The 18,089-nt window shown below is 43.5% G+C and overlaps 1 protein-coding gene across 50 annotated transcripts in view; it reads left to right on the forward strand.

The window, feature by feature from the left end:
- SLMAP (sarcolemma associated protein) overlaps window positions 1-2,508 on the forward strand; it is an 87,260-nt gene extending 84,752 nt beyond the window's left edge. For all 50 annotated transcript variants that reach the window (XM_083727134.1, XM_083727115.1, XM_083727160.1 and 47 more), the window contains one exon: window positions 610-2,508. Coding sequence is in view for 22 of the 50 variants with exons in the window: in XM_083727160.1 (XP_083583286.1) it covers window positions 610-699 (90 nt within the window). In the remaining 28 variants the exon portion in view is untranslated. The remainder of the gene's footprint in view (window positions 1-609) is intronic.
- Window positions 2,509-18,089: the final 15,581 nt, after the last annotated feature.

Here is an 18,089-nt window from a genome sequence, read left to right on the forward strand (position 1 = left end):
TGGTTTTGCATTTCCAGTTCTTGCAGGGATGGATACTCCCTTCCCAAATGCATTCTGTAAGACTTACCACCCTCCGTGTGGAATTATATTCTTCAGAATGGTCATAATTTAAGGTGGGATGAAGAATATACACGTTAAGATTAACACTGCTACATTTCAGAACTGCTTTAAACCTAGGCAAGAAAAGTTTAATGTGTTGTTAATTGTTAACTGATGAACTTCTGCTGATGCTTTGTACAGTGTTCTGGAGGAGGTCTAACAGCTCACAATTTGGCATGGCATGCATTTATCTTGGCACAAGCATCAAATGCAGTTATCAGATTAAAAAATTCGGAAAGGTTCAATAGGAAGCGTTCAGTTAAGGGATGAATTTATGCATCTGCTAAAGCTAATGATGTCACTTCATGGAGACTTAACATCCATTGAAATTCCTTCACTTAGATGAACTTTGTTTAACCCCTTGATGCCCAGTCAAAAAAAAAAATCAAAACCACGAACAGATGGGAAAACCTTCTAGGGACCTCCAGGAACTTGAAGGGGTTAACTAATTAGTGTCCACAGAAACAAATGAGATATTGATTATTTTCCTTTTTTTTTCTCCCTACACAGAGACAATGGCCTTGGATGCCTGTGATGGCAGCTTTGGTAGCTGTGACAGCCATGGTGCTGTACCCAGGCCTAACCAGAGCTTCTCCATGAGAACTGTTGTTGAATCCATACACCGTCCTCCCTTTAGAAGCTGGCATCATTCACATACTGGGGGAAAGACAGATTCATCACGTTCCTTTTTTTTACCTCTTAGTACCGCAGAGTTTGGCTTCAGAGCAGCAGTAGGGTCATTGCTTTAAACTGTACAAAATGTATCTGTCTATAAAGAGGGAATAAAATTATGACTTCATTCTGTCGTGAGCAATATTGCTGCTCACAACTTCATGTAATTCTTAAGATAGTATGTTGGAGTTCTAAATACTGTTATGGTGGCCTAAAGTAGGCTTCTTGGTACCAAATTATTTATGATGGTTAGGTGTGTGGATATTTTACTTAAGAATCTGATTGCCAGATTGAAAGCAATGCATTTCTCGCCCCACCCCCCTCCCCAATTTGGACACCCATGCCAAATATCCTTTAATACTTGGAAGCAGATGCAGTGTGCTCAGTGCCTTTCAGTTTGACTTTATTTGTACATGAACATACCATTATTATTTTTTACTTGCTGTGAGTCACTGAGCTATTGGGAACAATTTTATTTTTTCCAAGTCTTCTGACAGAAACAAGTATTTTTCTTCAGTAAAGGTCCTATTTTATTGATGACTTGGGAACTGGTATAATTCATTGTCAGCCTTAAAGAGCTCTAGAAGAAACTGAACGGACATCATCGGTCTAGAATGTTTTTGTGTGCAGGTGTGTGCATGTGTGTGCCTGAGTGAACTAAGGTTTTTCTGGGAGCAAAATCTTGATTTTTCTGATGGACATAGTGCAGTGATCCAATTTTTAGTTTGAATGTAATTTATTAAATCTCATGTATATAGACACTATAAAGCGCAACATATTTTCGCACATATCACATTATAGAAATGATTTTTCCAGTCACTTATTATCAAAACCAAGCTGGGGAAGTAATATTTGTCTCTTTAAACTGTCTTTTCATTGGCATAATTTCATTATTATGTGAAGTGCTCAAGTGCTTCTATTGTTAGGGGAAGGAAGAAGACAAAATCTGAAATGGGCAATCCTTCTGGAAGGTAGAATAATCTAATTGGTCCTCTATGCAACAACTTAAGATGAAAGAATGTGCTATCAATGATTAGCAGCTTTATGTCACACTTTATATGGCCTTAATATTAATGTTTCCAGTAAGCATTGACTTGCGAATAGGGATATGTAATTAAAACCTGAATAAAGTGCTAGCTTGCACTGCTCAACAGCTCTGTCAATTAAGGTCTGTATTAATATAAAAATAATGGCACAGTGAAATGTTTCAGCTGATTCATAGGAAGACTTATCTCAGCAAAAAAAATTAGTTGGTTCAAAGGATTTAATGGCAATCAGCAGATCTAGTTAAATATTTAAATAGAGTTTTTAGTTAATAATTTGCCTTTGAGGTGTTGAGGGTCACTTTACTTTAAAGGTTCTGTCTTAAACTATTTGGGATTTGTTAATGGGAGGATCATTTAGAATTAAGGGAATGTTAGTCCACAGACTCTTAGAAAATGTTGTTTTTGTTCATTTCATTCTTTTCATTTGCAGGAAACTGTAACACCCACCCAAACACCCACACGCGCACACACATGCCAGTGGTACTCAGTACCTCTTGTATATAGGTTATTGCAAATATTATTCTGAAAATGCTTAACTTCAGAATTACATTTTTAAAAGTAAATAATTGTTTTAAATCTATTTTGTAAAGATATAAAAAAACAATAGAATTTCTGGAGTACAGATTGAACTATTTGCACTAACACACATGATGTGCATGATTTAATAAAATAACTTTACTCTCCCTATAAATGTTTGTGTTGAATCTCATTTGACATCCATAGAATTTTGATAAGTTTGTTGTGCACTAGAGAATGATGAAATCCTTTTATGAGCAATGATCACATTATATCTGGTAGCCGTGAATATGAAAAATGCATTATCCTTTGCTGCATTAGCTTAATGCCTGTTCGTAAGATTGACAATAAATGCTTCTGGTGGGGTATACATACAGATTACTGGCATATCACAAAGCCATGAGGTAGCATCAGCATCACAGTGTTTTGTTGACATTATAGTTATTTGATGCTGATGTAAAGGAAGATACCAGACATCCCAGGGTATCCACTGTCCTTGTCCTTCTGTAGCCCTAAGAAACAGACAACTTTATATGGTTCCAAAGATGGTGCTGCCAAACATGGCAGCCCTGTATCGAGTTTTCTACCATCTCCAGTCTGCCATGACTTGTACAACTTACCCCATGTCCTGATGTTATTACAGTGTGCATTTCACCACATCACACCTATACATAGATATGCTTGTATGAGCTGATATTGAGGCAAAGCTGTGTTAGGCATAACACCTTGTTCATCAGGTTTCTGCAGTTGTATTTGCACTCTTAAGCACACAGAACTTCACTCAGATTGTTAAGCAGTCTTCTGAACAAGTATGGAAGTTGCAATACACCATCTCAATAAAAGACTATATGGAACTTATATACACCTTTTGGGTGTTTCTGAAAATAGAGTTTGACAGGCTGTTCTTGCAATTCTCTTTGCAAATGTACACTGAAAAAAGCAAGAATTTCCAGAAGTTTTTAAAAAAGTGTGTAGACACTGAAACTGTCCTGAATTGCAGTTGCTCTTTGGATGGTATTCTGTTGGACCACAGTGTTTTTGAATACAGTGGTGCCCCGCAAGACGAACGCCTCGCAAGACGAGAAACCCGCTAGACGAAAGGGTTTTCCTTTTTTGGAGGCGCTTCGCTAAACGAATTTCTCTATGGGGTTGCTTCGCAAGACGAAAAAATCTTGCGAGTTCCCGCGTTTTTTTCTCGCTTTTTTCTGCCCTTTCCCTAAGCGCTAAGCCGCTTATCAGCTGTTCCGCTGATAAGCCGCTTCTCAGCTGATCGCTAAAAGCCGCTAGACCGCTAATAGCGCTAATCCGCTAAGCTGTCAATGGGCTTGCTTCGCAAGATGAAAAAACCGCTAGACGAAGAGAATCACGGAACGGATTAATTTCGTCTTGCGAGGCACCACTGTAACCTGGGGTTGAGTTTCTGTTGCACTGCCCAGTTTACTACAGTTAAATTGGTGTGACCTACAATGATACAAAGGACTGCCCCCCAAAATTGAATGCTTCTATTTATTCAGGATTTCTTTTACAATTTGGCCAAAATACTGGTGCTTATGTTCAAAGGCTTGATTCATCAGCATATATGTAAGAGGGAACCTTGTGAATAAGTAGGACCACAGTATCATTCTTGCTCATCTTGTTTCTCATTCAAGACTGTCCCTGGATTAAGTTTGTGTGTTTATCATTCCCTGACATAATACGGCTCCAACCAGCTCTGCAGCAAGATCTGTTTTGTATTAATGGCATCTCAAATTGTATTCAGCTTAATTAAAACAAAACAGAACAAAACACTGAGCCATCTGAAGACCTTTGATCAAAACTGCGGTATTGAAATAGCCCTTTTGTTTTTCTTAGCCACAGAGCAATCTCATTTGTGATATAGAACACATCCACAAATGTTGAGACAATCAGACACCTGCACAAAATGGGAGCCTTGGGTGGCAATGATATGGGAAAGGGGGAGTGGGAGAGGGACCCAGTGGATCTGTGTAACTAGGGTTGCACATCCCTATATTGACTTGCCCCTTTTCTCTGCATCTTCAGCCTTTGTTGGTCAAAAACAGAATACATGAAAGTGAACAACTAATGAGAGAGCATGCAATATTAATTGTTAAGAGAATTTAACCCCTGAAGAGGGTTGCAGTCTGCCGAATATTGGGGTGGGGATGTACCCTGTTTTCCTTCCCTCTGTATGTGTGTGTAGACTCAGTTGTAATCAGGGCTTTTTCTCAACTGGAAATCGCCGGAACTCAGTTCCGGCACCTCAGGCGGGCATCGTTGCCATTATTAGAGAACAAGGGAGGCGTTCGTGGTAAGTTCCAACACTTCTTTTTCTAGAGAAATAGAACTGGTTGTAATCAACCTTCGTCATGTATTCCTGTCAGATAGTTTTTGATCTCACACATTTTTGGGCACTGTGCTCTTGCATGAGAGCATGGTCTCTGAAAACAGGAAGCCCTGGTCAGTTGACGGGTATGTGCTATGGACCCCCTGGGTGGGTTACCAATTGGGAACCACTGGCTTATAGGATAGCACCTCGCATAACATTGGTGTTATATAAATGCTCAATAGTAATAATCCTACTATAAAATACGTGTACAAAATATATGTTACAATGAGTCAGTGTATCAATTCCTCTGATATCTTTGGGAATATTTTTATATATATATAAAATTAAAATGCTATCACATCATACTTGCCAGTGTTAGCATGACCATTTGCAGAGGTGCTAATGTTTTCTTTTCATTGCTCATGGGCTCATTTACTTTGTCACAATGGTCATCATATTCACCTCATATTCATTTTCATTCACGCAGTTCAGTTAATCTTTTCCCTGCATGCTGGCATAAGGGTTTCTGGAAGGAGTTGCTCCTTTAAAAGAAAGAACTGGTAAATACTAGAGAAGACAGTTGAATTAGTCATCTTAAATTCATATCCTTCTTTGATCATGAAAGCCAAGCAGTGCGACACACAAGGATGGATGGCTACTTGTATTGAAATTTGTATTTTGTGTGAAATCGTCCAGTAGCCATGCTTCAAAGCTGAGATTCTACCCCTTCTGAGCAAAATCTGAGGCAAGTGAGGCTACATAGGAACAAGAATGCTTCTTTCATGTTGGTTATATTTGAAGTGCTATGAGGTATAGTGGTGGGACTCTTGCTTATTTCTGATGGTCTCCTCAGGTGAGTTGAAACACACTGACAAAAACCAACAACACTTGCCTTTCATCACATAAGCTGCCAGCATTTTCTGCTATGTCTTGGTTTGTATCTGTAGTATCCTGAACTTCCCCAGCTCTGCACATCACAAGATGAAATCACTCCTCCTTGTTTGTGAGGGAAGTGCACAAACTATCTTCAATAGTGTTGGGGATCAGCGTTCTGCAGAGAGGTACCCTTTGGCTGTTCTTCAGGAAGCCTTAAGGTGTTAACTTCCTTGAACCGGGTGCTTGGGCTGTAGGGCAGGCCTTCCTGTTAGGCAGAGTGAGGCAGCTGCCTCAGACATCAAATTCTGTGGGGTTGCCAGCAATGATGAACTGTCAGAACAGCTTTGTGATGCATGGCAGGCCCCTGCACTCCCTAAGCTAGCCTGCTGCCCTCAGTTGCAGTGGAAGATGCTGTTCCATCTCCAGTTGCCAGTCCAATTATTAACATGATTTAGATGCCATTTAATATACAAATACCTCAAAGGGGTTAAGGTAAAACAATGTAAAATATTCATAAAGCACCAGTAAAACCGAACCTGGAAAATGAATAAAAGTAATACTAATCAAATTATAAGGAAAAGCAAGTAGTTTAAAAAGAAACGGGTATGCCTGGGTAGAATTGGCTAAACGGAAACATTTTTTTTTGCAGGTACTGAAAGCAATTTAGCAAAGGTGCCTGCCTAATATTAATGGACAGGGAGTTTCAAACTGTAGGTTCTGCCATGCTGACGGACCGATTCCTTGCACCTGCGAAATGAACATTATTTGCCTCTTGATCTATAACCCACGCAAACAGCTTACAGATTGCATTCCACCCAGCGATCTCTGTATTGCAACCCATTCTGTTTGGAAGGTTGGCTTCATTTTTTCAGTATGCCTAGCGCCTGCTGGTGAAAGGTAAAATGCAAATGTAATCCCTCTGTGGCCTCTCCTGAACAGAACAGCTGCTGGATAGCAGAACTAAAGCCAGGTAATTGCTCCCTGTCCCTGGAATCCTTGACAGAACGCCTTCAAACAGGTCAGCATCAGCCTGCTACTGGGACGCTCCAGTGACAGACAGGATATGTGCTGAGTGAGCTTTGAACTGTGTGGTGCTGGGCGACATCCTCTCCGCTTACTAACATATGAAAGGAGATATACCTGTCCGTTTGCAGACAAAAAGGCTAAGGGGATAAGAACATCGCATGCATGCTTAATATTAACATTCTCTGTGCTGCTATTTTGGAGATGTGTCAGCAGCTGCTCTCATATATGAAAACCTGACCCCCAGTATTAAGCACTGAGAAGTGATGAGACCTTGGCAGGAGGCGAGAGGAATAGCAAATTCCAGGGAGGCTGCTTCATGCATACCTATGAAATTTACTTGAAGCTGTGATTCGATCTCACACACACACACACACACACACACACACACACTGAAGTAAGCTCCATTCAGTGTCATGGGACTTATTTCTAAGTATATATGCCTACAATGGGTGTAAAACAACAACAATGGAAGAATGTAACTATTACAAGTCAGTTTCGCCTCTTCTCTTTTCATTGCATACTGCTGGCTATAGCTTTACCTGTTGCTGGTTTAACTGTTTTAATTAAATGGTCATACCCATTAAATAAGCCGTATTGCTTGCTCTTATTGCTAATGAATAAAATGGCAAGAGAGCCAGAGTCATCATGGCCAGCCATGGGACTGTGTGTTGTCTCTCTGTGTGTTGAACACTGCCCATCTTGAAATACACCATGTGGAATTGTCTCATCTAACTGCTGGGTCAAGTTTTATTAGCAGATAGTATGTTTAAATATATAGAATGGTTCATATGCAGATTGAATAAAGCAACAGATCCAATCACTAGGTCTCCTTTTCTGCATCTCCCCAAAGGTTACTTGTATTAGGTAAAGGTAAAGGTACCCCTGCCCGTACGGGCCAGTCTTGACAGACTCTGGGGTTGTGCGCCCATCTCACTCAAGAGGCCAGGGGCCAGCGCTGTCCGGAGACACTTCCGGGTCACGTGGCCAGTGTGACATCGCTGCTCTGGCGAGCCAGAGCCGCACACGGAAACGCCGTTTACCTTCCCGCTGGTAAGCGGTCCCTATTTATCTACTTGCACCCGGAGGTGCTTTCGAACTGCTAGGTTGGCAGGCGCTGGGACCGAGCAGTGGGAGCGCACCCCGCCGCAGGGATTCAAACCGCCGACCTTTCGATCGGCAAGTCCTAGGCGCTGAGGCTTTAACCCACAGCGCCACCTGCGTCCTTTACTTGTATTACTTTAGGTTTAACCAGTGAATTGCTCGCCTGTACAACAACTGGAGCCACACTCTTAACTCAGAAGTGGGTGTATTGCTGAGGAATTGGGGAGGCATCACCCTTTGTGGTCTTGCTAATGCCTTATATCAAGCAGGGCAACTGTGGGTGGCCGTCAACAAAGTTATTAAAAGTGTGTTCATTCAGAATCTATGCAGTACAACGCTTCCCTGTTTCAGCATTTCCTGAGCCTTGCACTACATTGAGTACACTTCAGTGCAGGCCGGTAAGTTAGGCATTATTTAAATAATGGAGGCACACCACTAGGCTATGATTTATAAGAGGCAATCATAAACTATTGTGTCTAAAAACTGCAGCGCACAGATTTTCTCATCCACAGCATCTCTTAAATCCAGTGAAATGTTCAACTTGCAACATGGCCAAAGTCTTAACAGTATTCTCTGCACAGCCAGATTCTAAGCAGCTGCCCCCACCATGCACTGAGTCTACTCTTAGGTCTGCTTCAGCTGGTACTGAAATCCTATTCCACTAGCTCATCTGTGGATGGAAGAAAGCAGAATGCAGCTGTTCTGCCAAAACAAAACAGAAGCTAGTCGGGCTTGTGCTCGATCCCCGCCTTGCACCTCAAAAGTGGCAGGGGGGCAGTGGTGTAATTGCCCCCTTGTCATGCTCGGGGCCATGGGAGGTGATGTCCCAGTGCAGCCAAGGATATCCTTGGACTCTGCTCTGAAGCCATCTCACATACTTTGAGCCTTTGGTCTGGCCCAGGGCCAGCCCAAACACAGCCTGCTCATTATGCTTGGAGGCCTCTAGCTATTTTTGGATGCTCATGGCCCAGCTGGATTCTTGCCTGGATGCTTACAGCAGCATCCTTATTCTCAACCAGTGCGAGGGATAGGCATTCTATCGTCACCTTGCCCAAAGGCATTTTAGTGCCTAAAGTGAAAAACCCTGATTGTCCTCCCCACCCCCACAAGCTACCCTGCGCCAGCAGTAGAAAATAAAAGAGAGGAAAGAATAAATAAAATGACTGACCTGTGATTTGTCCTCGTGTGTTTGTACCCAATTAAGGAAAAAAACCATTGTAAGCAAACCACTGAACAGCAGCTGAGTGTAGGAAAGCAATCCTCTCTATATGTAGGTCACAGTATGTGATGATCTCATATATGTATTTTTGGGGCATATGCACTCATTAGTCTGCCCCAGCAAAGCAAGCAAGTGCGAGGGTGTTACATGAAGTGTTGATCCTTAACACAGCATATCGATTCCTAAACTGCAATACATTTGGTATACCAGCATCGTTCGCTTCTTTTATGTTTTCTTCTTAGGCATAGATACTGGCATCCAAGAGAAAGGGCTGGTTCAAGGTAAAGCAATACCGTTTCTTCAGAGTGCCTGACATTTGAAAATGGTTATCTCCAAGTCCAAAGTATGGCTGCCCCCCTCAGGTCACTGAAGAATGGCAACATGCTAACACTTGCCTGTATTTCTCTGTGTTTTGACAAGAAAGCCCTTGATTTCTGTCCTTCTCAATGGATGCAAAGCACTGTTGTTGTTGTTGTTGTTGTTGTTGTTGTTGTTGTTGTTGTTGTTGTTGTTGTTGTTAATTTAATATTACTTGCGAGAAGCAACCCTCAGCAGCAACAGGTCCATTTCTTTCTCTTTTCTTCCTCCCTCCCTCTTCTTAAGGCTTGATGGGCATCATTACCACCACACTGAATTGACTCACTTCTCTGTTTGCTTACATGCCGTTTCCAAATTATGCCCTGATCTTGAACCAACCAAACCATTTCACTGCACAATATGAGTCTGAGAAAAACAAAAAAGGAGAAGTGCACTGGTTTTTGGCCTTTGATGCCAAACTGCCTTAGAATCCTGTTCCATTGTGCATATAAACATATTCCCCCTCCCCCCTAATTCCACTAGAATGGTATAAATAAAGCAATGCAGGGACTAGGAAACCGAAGCAATACTTCATCTGACTCAGAAGTAACATGATGCTCCCTGTCGGGTGACTCAATAGCACATTTCCTTCAACACTTACGTGTTTCTTGGAAATCACCCAAAAAATCGACCTAGCCCAGCTAAGGTCCTTAAGCTGCAAATGAATTGAGACTGCAAAAGCTGTTGACCTACAGACTTCAGTGGTTTCTAGTGGAAGCTGCTGTGAAGCCACAACCATAGGAGTATAAAGTTAAAAGTCTGTACAGTATCAGGATCAGCAGGTTTAAAATATGGCTTAATTCAGGGAAACCTTCGGCCAGTGTGTGCACCTTATAAAAGTGCCCCCCCCCTCATTCCTCCACCAGCCCTCACATCCACCTTTCCTCTCTCATCCCTTAGGGCCAAGAGGTCTCTAATTTTATTTCACAGCCAGCAGGGAAGGAAAGAGGCTGAGAGAGCCAGTTCAGGAAAAGGATAGGAAATGGCGTGGCTGCCAGAACTGGCATCAGCACCTGGAATCCTTGGGCAGCTTCCATGTTATTTAGCTGTTTGGTAGGCCCACCGCTGAGACCTCTCTTAGCTCCCCCCCCCCTTTAAAATGTCTCCCTCAGGTGTCTCGATCTAGCCACCACTTAAATTCCCCACAATGGCCTGGAAGAACACTATGTCAGGAATTAAAATGGCAGCTAGAGCCAATCTTTTGAAGCACTCTTGCTGCTACCACCACATAAGCCCACCAGCAGTCACTGATGGATCGCAGCAAAGAGCTCTTTTCCCTGGGACCCCACTAATCTCTGGAGCTGGCTCCTGTTGTTGCAGTCTTCCTTAGTGTCTAAAATATGCTAATATCTCCCTGAGTAGGGGAAGAGGTGATTAGCTGGATTACCCAAAGAACTTTCTATATACCATAAAATACAATACAGTGGTGGCTGGTGCCCATTTAGACTGGCAGGGCAGAAAGCAGAGAGAACAACAATAGGTGGAACCGGAGCTGAGGACAGGTGGAGACTTCCCCCTGATAGGTTGTAAGTAAAGGAGGGAGGGAGGTCGGGTTTACTGAGGTTGGTAGAGCTGTGATTCATTCACTCTAATGGACAAGCCTCTACTAAAAGATTTTTCAATGTGCCTGTCTATAGATGTAACAGGTGAAATATGCTGCTGGTCTAATGGTTCATATTTGCTGCTCAGCATCCTCATGTCCTGGAAGTTGCAGTTTGCTCTTAGGATATGTTCTGTTGCAAATTAACAACCTCTAGCTAGAACATGATAATCCAATAAGACCTCTGAGAGACATTGGTAGACCACTGGCCACCAAATATGACTCAGTCATATGGGCGATCAGCTGAGACCTGGGGGCTCCACCTTTAATTAGCAGAGGTCTTTTCTATCATTAGACTGAGAAGGTAGAAATGGTCATCATTTGTCCTCACCATGGGAGTTTTCCTTTTAACAACATTCCAGGTTCTCTCTCGTCATCCATCTTATAAGATTTTGTTTGTTCAAAACTGAGGCTCTAAAATGTTTGAGGTGAAGCATCATTGGTATAAAATAGAATGATACAAAAAAAAAAAGAAAAGAGGAGAGATTGTGACTTTTCATTTGAGAAGTTGTGTTGGCAAAAAGGACCAAACTTTGCTAATGGGACATGTGTACTGGATAAGCCCATTTGCAAGCAAGGATCAAAGTCCCAGCATTCTCATGGACACGCCTGCTGTAAAGGAATAGACTAAGCTCACTGGGGGAGCACCTGCTTTGCAGATGGGGAGATTCCAAGCTGGTATCTCCAGTTAAAAAGATCTCAGGTAGCAATGCTGAGAAAGAGCCCCCTCCCCCGCCAGAGAACACGGAGAGTCACTGTCAATCAGTGCAGATGAAACTGGGCCAGGTGGACTCATGCTCTGACTGACTCTGCACAAGGCAGAGATGGTGAACCTGGGGCCCCCAGGCGTCACTGGACTACAAGTCCCATCATCCCAGGTCATTGGCCATGCTGGCTGAGGCTGATGGGAGTTGGAGGCCAACAGCACCTGGAACGTCCCCTATTGCTGGCATAAGATTCCATTGAGGCTACCAATGCTGTTCATATCAAGTATAAAATATATCCCTTTGTGCAACCTTTTTATTATGTCACTTGGTAAAAATAAATAAATCTATCACTGTATTGTGGGGAAATAGGCACATGCCTCTGAATGTGATCAGAAGTGAGAGGAATGAAAAGGGTAGACCTGTCTTTCTGTGTGATTAGAAGTGAGAAGAAAGAAGTCACACTTACAAATTGCAAAGCAGCTCAACATGTCCCACAGTGGCTCAATTGATGGATTGCCTTGTTGGCTATGAGCCAGCAGCATAGATTTAAACTTTGAATGATACGCACATGGGGGCGGGGGGATAAAATAGCATTTAACTGAAGCACTGTGCATGTACATATGTGCTGAAAATAAACAAGATAGATTGGGAGCAAATTTGTATTTTGCTCCCAGAGCTCCAAAGCAAACTTTCCCATAGAATTTGACAGAATGGATCTATATTTTAGCCTTTCTGGCAAATTTGTACTGACAACTTTTCGCTTCTAATGTTTAAAACATTCCTGACTGATTCTCGGAGCAATTACTTTGATTAATGATGGCGGTGGGGGGAGTTCAGATGGTGAAAAGGAAATGAGCAAAGCAAGAGGACAGAGTCATCAAACCTCTCGGGGGGCAGGGATTTATTCCCTATGGGGTTTAATAGATGAGCTGATCTCCCCATTGAAAATTAATAAACAGTTCGGAGACCAATACTTCTATTGGTGTTAATTCTGCAAATGTATGTGAGCCATTGTGGTGCTTACTGGAAACAGCGGAGAATTTACTAACAGACAGTCCCCAGATCTCAAGTCCCTGCAATGACTTCCAAAACAGCTCAAAGACATGGGAGTCTTGCATTTGGCCCCTGGGCAGCCTTGTACATTTCACCTGTCTTATCAGAAGGGGTACTTTCCAAAAGAGAGTATTGGCTCACTTAGCTGATTGGTTTGAGTGGTTCCTGTTAGGTGCTATGCAGAAGAACTCAGAATTTGAAGGGGAAGGACATGGCCCAGTTGTAATTGCGCTCTCTCTCTCTCTCTCTCTCTCTCGGAAGTGGTTGTTATCTACCTTTCCTTTATCTTCTTTAGGACATTGGGGGGCAGTTAGATTAGAAACTGCTATTTTCTGCATGTCAGTTTGTGTTTAGTTTTATATGGAATTTGACAACTGAGCAAATCCCGAGTATCCCAGCGTTCCCTGCTTATTTTAAAGGGTGTTTGGAGATTTGATAGAGATATGATGAAACAAAGCGAGGTCAAGAAGTGGGGCTTCCCCCCCTTTTTTTTTGCTGTGCACAACTATCTGACCTCCCTTCAAGGTCTTTCCATCACTCTGACTTCTACTACACTGCACTCTGGATCTTCAGAGAAGTGGTTGTTGTGGTTCTTACATTTATTTGAAGTTATCGAGACTTTGGAGTGTAGAAGAGATCTGGTCAGGCAGTGCTAGTCTGGAGAGTTGTGTCTGCTCATCCAAAAACCAAACAGCACCAACTCAGATTCCTTCCAAAGGCCCCATCATTAAGCCAATTTTAACAACGCTGGGCTGGAGTTGAACACAGACTCCTTGGAGGATGAACTAGACCTCCCATCAAGTCTTGTCCTCCATGAATTTGTCCGCTTTGAAGGCTATCCAAGTTGGCGGCCATCACTGCCTCCTGGGGGAGCGAGTGCCATCGTTTAACTATGCGCTGTGTGAAGAAGTTCTTTCTTTTATATGTCCTGAACCTTCCAACATTCAGTTTCGTTGGCTGTCCACAACTTCTAGTGTTGCAAAAGAGATTTCCCCCCTCTATCTACTTTCTCCATGCCATGCATAATGTTATAAATGTCTATCATGTTGCCACCTCCGACTCTCTGTTTCTCTAAATTTAAAAATCCCAAAGACTTCAATCTTCCCTTGGCACAGTCTACCTCACCACTTCATTCAGCTGCATATGGAACCGATTAGGCCTTAGAAGCCTGCCATCTAGTGGAACATGCTAAATAATGATTGCAGAAACACAGAGAGGGGAAAAGAAGCCAGGAAAAGCTGATGGGAACTTACCAGTGTTATTTTGGCTTTCAGGTTCTTTGTTCTGTAAAAGCACAAACAGGAATGTATAATGTAAATTAGCGTTTCATTACTTTGTGTTATGTTGTGGAGTGCTTACTGGATGCAGAGTCAGCATGAGTGTTTTGGTCTGGTTAATGGGGCAGGGGGTAACTAAACAAAAACCCTGAGGGAATATTCACAGGAAAGCGGGGGGCAGGTGTGGTGGTCACCACTCTGTTGCCAATGTAAATCCTTTAGGGCCAAGAAGAACTGCAATTGACAAAATGCAGTTCTGCAGCAACAGAAAACTAGGAGACGGCTCTAGTTTTTATGGAGCGCAGAGAGACCTAATACTTTGCCTTCTGTGAGGAGGAACTGCTGGTCTTGCCCAGGGCTGGGGCCCACTTGCTCATTTTAGGAGCTGAGAGAGCTGTTCAGGAGTTGTAGCCCACACTGTAGAGCAGGATATGAAGACCTAAGCAGGGTCTGTGTCCAGCAACTTCCACTCGTGCAATGGAACTTCCTTCCTTCATCTCCCCCTGTGTACCTTCCCCCTGCTCCGTCTAGATCTGGTCCAGAGAATTGTGGGAAATTAGGGACACATGGGGTGGGGGAGAGAGGAGGGGAAGCTCCACGGTACAGGTGGAAGTCATTCTGCTCATGCAATTATTTTTACTTTGCTACAGCTCTAGGATCGGGACGCAGGTGGCGCTGTGGGTAAAAGCCTCAGCACCTAGGGCTTGCCGATCGAAAGGTCGGCAGTTCGAATCCCCACGGCAGGGTGCGCTCCTGTTGCTCGGTCCCAGCGCCTGCCAACCTAGCAGTTTGAAAGCACCCCCGGGTGCAAGTAGATAAATAGGGACCGCTTACTGGCGGGAAGGTAAACGGCGTTTCCGTGTGCTGCGCTGGCTCGCCAGATGCAGCTTTGTCACGCTGGCCACGTGACCCGGAAGTGTCTCCGGACAGTGCTGGCCCCTGGCCTCTTGAGTGAGATGGGCGCACAACCCCAGAGTCTGGCAAGACTGGCCCGTACGGGCAGGGGTACCTTTACCTTTACCTTTTACAGCTCTAGGAGTCCAGTGGGTGGTGATTTCTGGATTCAACACTGGAATGAATAGTCCTTCATTTCCTTGGGACTACCAGGATTAGGGGTCAGGTCTAGGGCTTGGGCAGCATCCTGGAAACAGCCAGGACACAATGACAATCAGGATCGGAGAACAAGCCAGGAGCCAAGACCAGACAAGATCCAAGGATGAACCAGAAGGCAGAAGAAGCAAGGAATTGGAAGCCCAAGAAGAAGACCAGAAACACTGACCATATGGAATATCATGTTGCTCAGGCTTGGCATGCTCACCCTTCTCTCAGTGGTGTGTTAAGGTGGAGTCCAAATGGAGCCATCATTCACCACTTTCCCTTGTGCTACATAGATTTACCACGTGACATTTTTGTAATGAAAGGTCAGTGCTCATTGGTAAAAAGGTAAAGGTAAAGGTACCCCTGCCCGTACGGGCCAGTCTTGACAGACTCTGGGGTTGTGCGCCCATCTCACTCAAGAGGCCAGGGGCCAGCGCTGTCCGGAGACACTTCTGGGTCATGTGGCCAGCGTGACATCGCTGCTCTGGCGAGCCAGAGCCGCACACGGAAACGCCGTTTACCTTCCCGCTGGTAAGCGGTCCCTATTTATCTACTTGTACCAGGAGGTTCTTTCGAACTGCTAGGTTGGCAGGCGCTGGGACCGAGCAGCGGGAGCGCACCCTGCCGCAGGGATTCGAACCGCCGACCTTTCAATCGGCAAGTCCTAGGCGCTGAGGCTTTAACCCACAGCGCCACCTGCGTCCCTGCTCATTGGTAAGTCCTCATAAAACATCACCAGTATTTTAATCAGATTTCTCCTAATATACACATACAAAATATGTAATTTTGCCTAATATACACCAATTGCAAAGCAATTTCCCTAATACAATGCATTTTTGGATACTATTTTCAACAATATCTGCATTTTTATGCTCAACTGATGGTAGTATGTGCATTTTTGTACACATTACTTGGTTTGAGAACAGCATTGCAAAGTTCGGAGAAGTGTGAATTCTGAAGCATGGAAAATGAAACTTCTTTATCAGCTTGGTTTGAATTGTTTGAAATGTGGAAAAGCTACCTACACTACCTTGCCAGCCCCTTATTTATTTTCCTTTCTCTGATATTTTAATTTCTCAATGTTGTTAATTTTATTGATCAGCTTGCTGAAGATCTGCCTCTCATGCAGTTCTTAAAGCCACAGGTGCCCCACCAAAACAATACATTAACACCTCCTCACCCCACCCCACACATGCAACCATTTCAATCCATCCTAAACTGGAGAGTCTTCAAAGGAAGGAGGAAGAATAATAACCATTTTGGATTAATGCCAATAAGAAACAACCTGAGGAATACGCAATGTAATAATCTTTGGCAGGAATCTGAACACTATTTTTTCCAAGTAGTCCAGATCTCCAATAGGAGGACAAGGTGCTAATAAGTGATTTCTGGACTGCGGCCACTGGAAGCAGATTACTTGAAATGTTGACCAAGCTCCAGAATGTTCAACTTCTTGGTGATTCATTTGTTGAGTTTTCAAGAGGTTTCTCGGGTGTCGTACCAAAGAAAGACATATCAAGGGCAGTATTCAATGAAACAATTGTTCAAGCAGAACTATTTCCACTAGCATGATAGGGCTTCCCTCTTCTCTTCCCCCAACGTGTGCCCTGTGCCATCTTGAAATCTGCCCCAAAGGGTCAGGAGAACCCCTAGAACAGATTTAGGGGGCACACAGGGAGAGGAAAGTGGGAGAATACTCCATTGTGCAAGGTGAAATCCTTGAGCTGATCCTTGCCTTATGAATATTATTATTTATTAAATTTATTAGTTGCTTTATGTTGCCCAAGGCAACCCAAAACACCTTCCAACCAACCAACCAACCAACCAAGCAACCCCACACAGACACATTAAAACTAAGGGCAGGGGGAGGAATAAATAAATTAAAAATATCCCACCGACTTCTAAAAGGCCATAGATGGTTAAAAGCCAAAGGTCTGATTATTGGGGACGTTTTTGCCTTTTATCTCTCACTACATGGACACTATGCTTTTGTTGATGCGGCCTAGGATTGCATTAGCCTCCTGAGTAGAAATGCACAGGACTGCACTCCACGAGACTGATAACAACAAAGCAGAATTATTAGCAAAATTTGGAAGGCAGGCAGGCAATGCCAAATTCTCTCTCAGTTGGCTGGGCAAATGGAATAAATCTAACACTGGTGACTTCTGCATAGTTTTACCTCACTTCAACGTGTGTAATAGTCCTCTTATATTCCAGAGAATAGGCCTTCTCCAGTACATTGAATAGAATCATAGAGTTGGACCCTGAGGATCCTCTAGCCCAGGGGTCAGCAAACTTTTTCAGCAGGAGGCCGGTCCACTGTCCCTCAGACCTTGCGGAGGGCTGGGCTATATTTTTTTTGGGGGGGGGAATGAACGAATTCCTATGCCCCACAAATAACCCAGAGATGCATTTTAAATTAAAGGACACATTCTACTCATGTAAAAACACACTGATTCCCGGACCGTCCATGGGCCAGATTGAGAAGGCGATTGGGCCAGATCTGGCCCCCGGGCCTTAGTTTGCCTACCCATGCTCTAGTGACTAGTCCAACCCCCTGCAGCACAGATATTTGCAGCTGTCACATACGGGGATCAAACCTACAACCTTGGTGTTATCAGCACCACGCTCTAACCAACTGAGCTATATAGTTTCCTCCTTACAAATAAGCTGCTGCTGCTGTCCTGTATGCATTGAACTGAGGCATTTTAGGCAAACTTTGCTTTGTAGAGCTAGACGCCAAGGGGTTAAACTTTTTTTCTTTTTAAGCTGAAAAATGAATTTATGATTAACAAAAAAAAGGGGGGGTGTCAGCCTGGGAACCTCCAGCTGTTAAAGCCAGAGTAATTCAGCAGCTAAAGATCAGGACATACGTTTTGTGGGATCTATTTCCAGGAAAAGAGAAGACGGCGCAACACAAAGATGGGAAATGCCTAACGTGAAGCAACTGAAGTGGTAGGAAAATAAAAGCCTGAGAGATCGCCTTGGGACTCAGCAGAGGCTCCTGGCTGCTTCCTTTTTGCTGGTAGGTTGAAGGAGAAATGTTAACGCTTGGTCTGTGAGCCGTCACTGAATGTAATATGCTCAAAGACCTTCCCTGTGTCTCGTATTTGATT

This window comes from Podarcis gaigeae (genome assembly GCF_964106915.1).
Source record: "Podarcis gaigeae genome assembly, chromosome: 2".
Lineage (NCBI taxonomy): Eukaryota > Metazoa > Chordata > Lepidosauria > Squamata > Lacertidae > Podarcis > Podarcis gaigeae.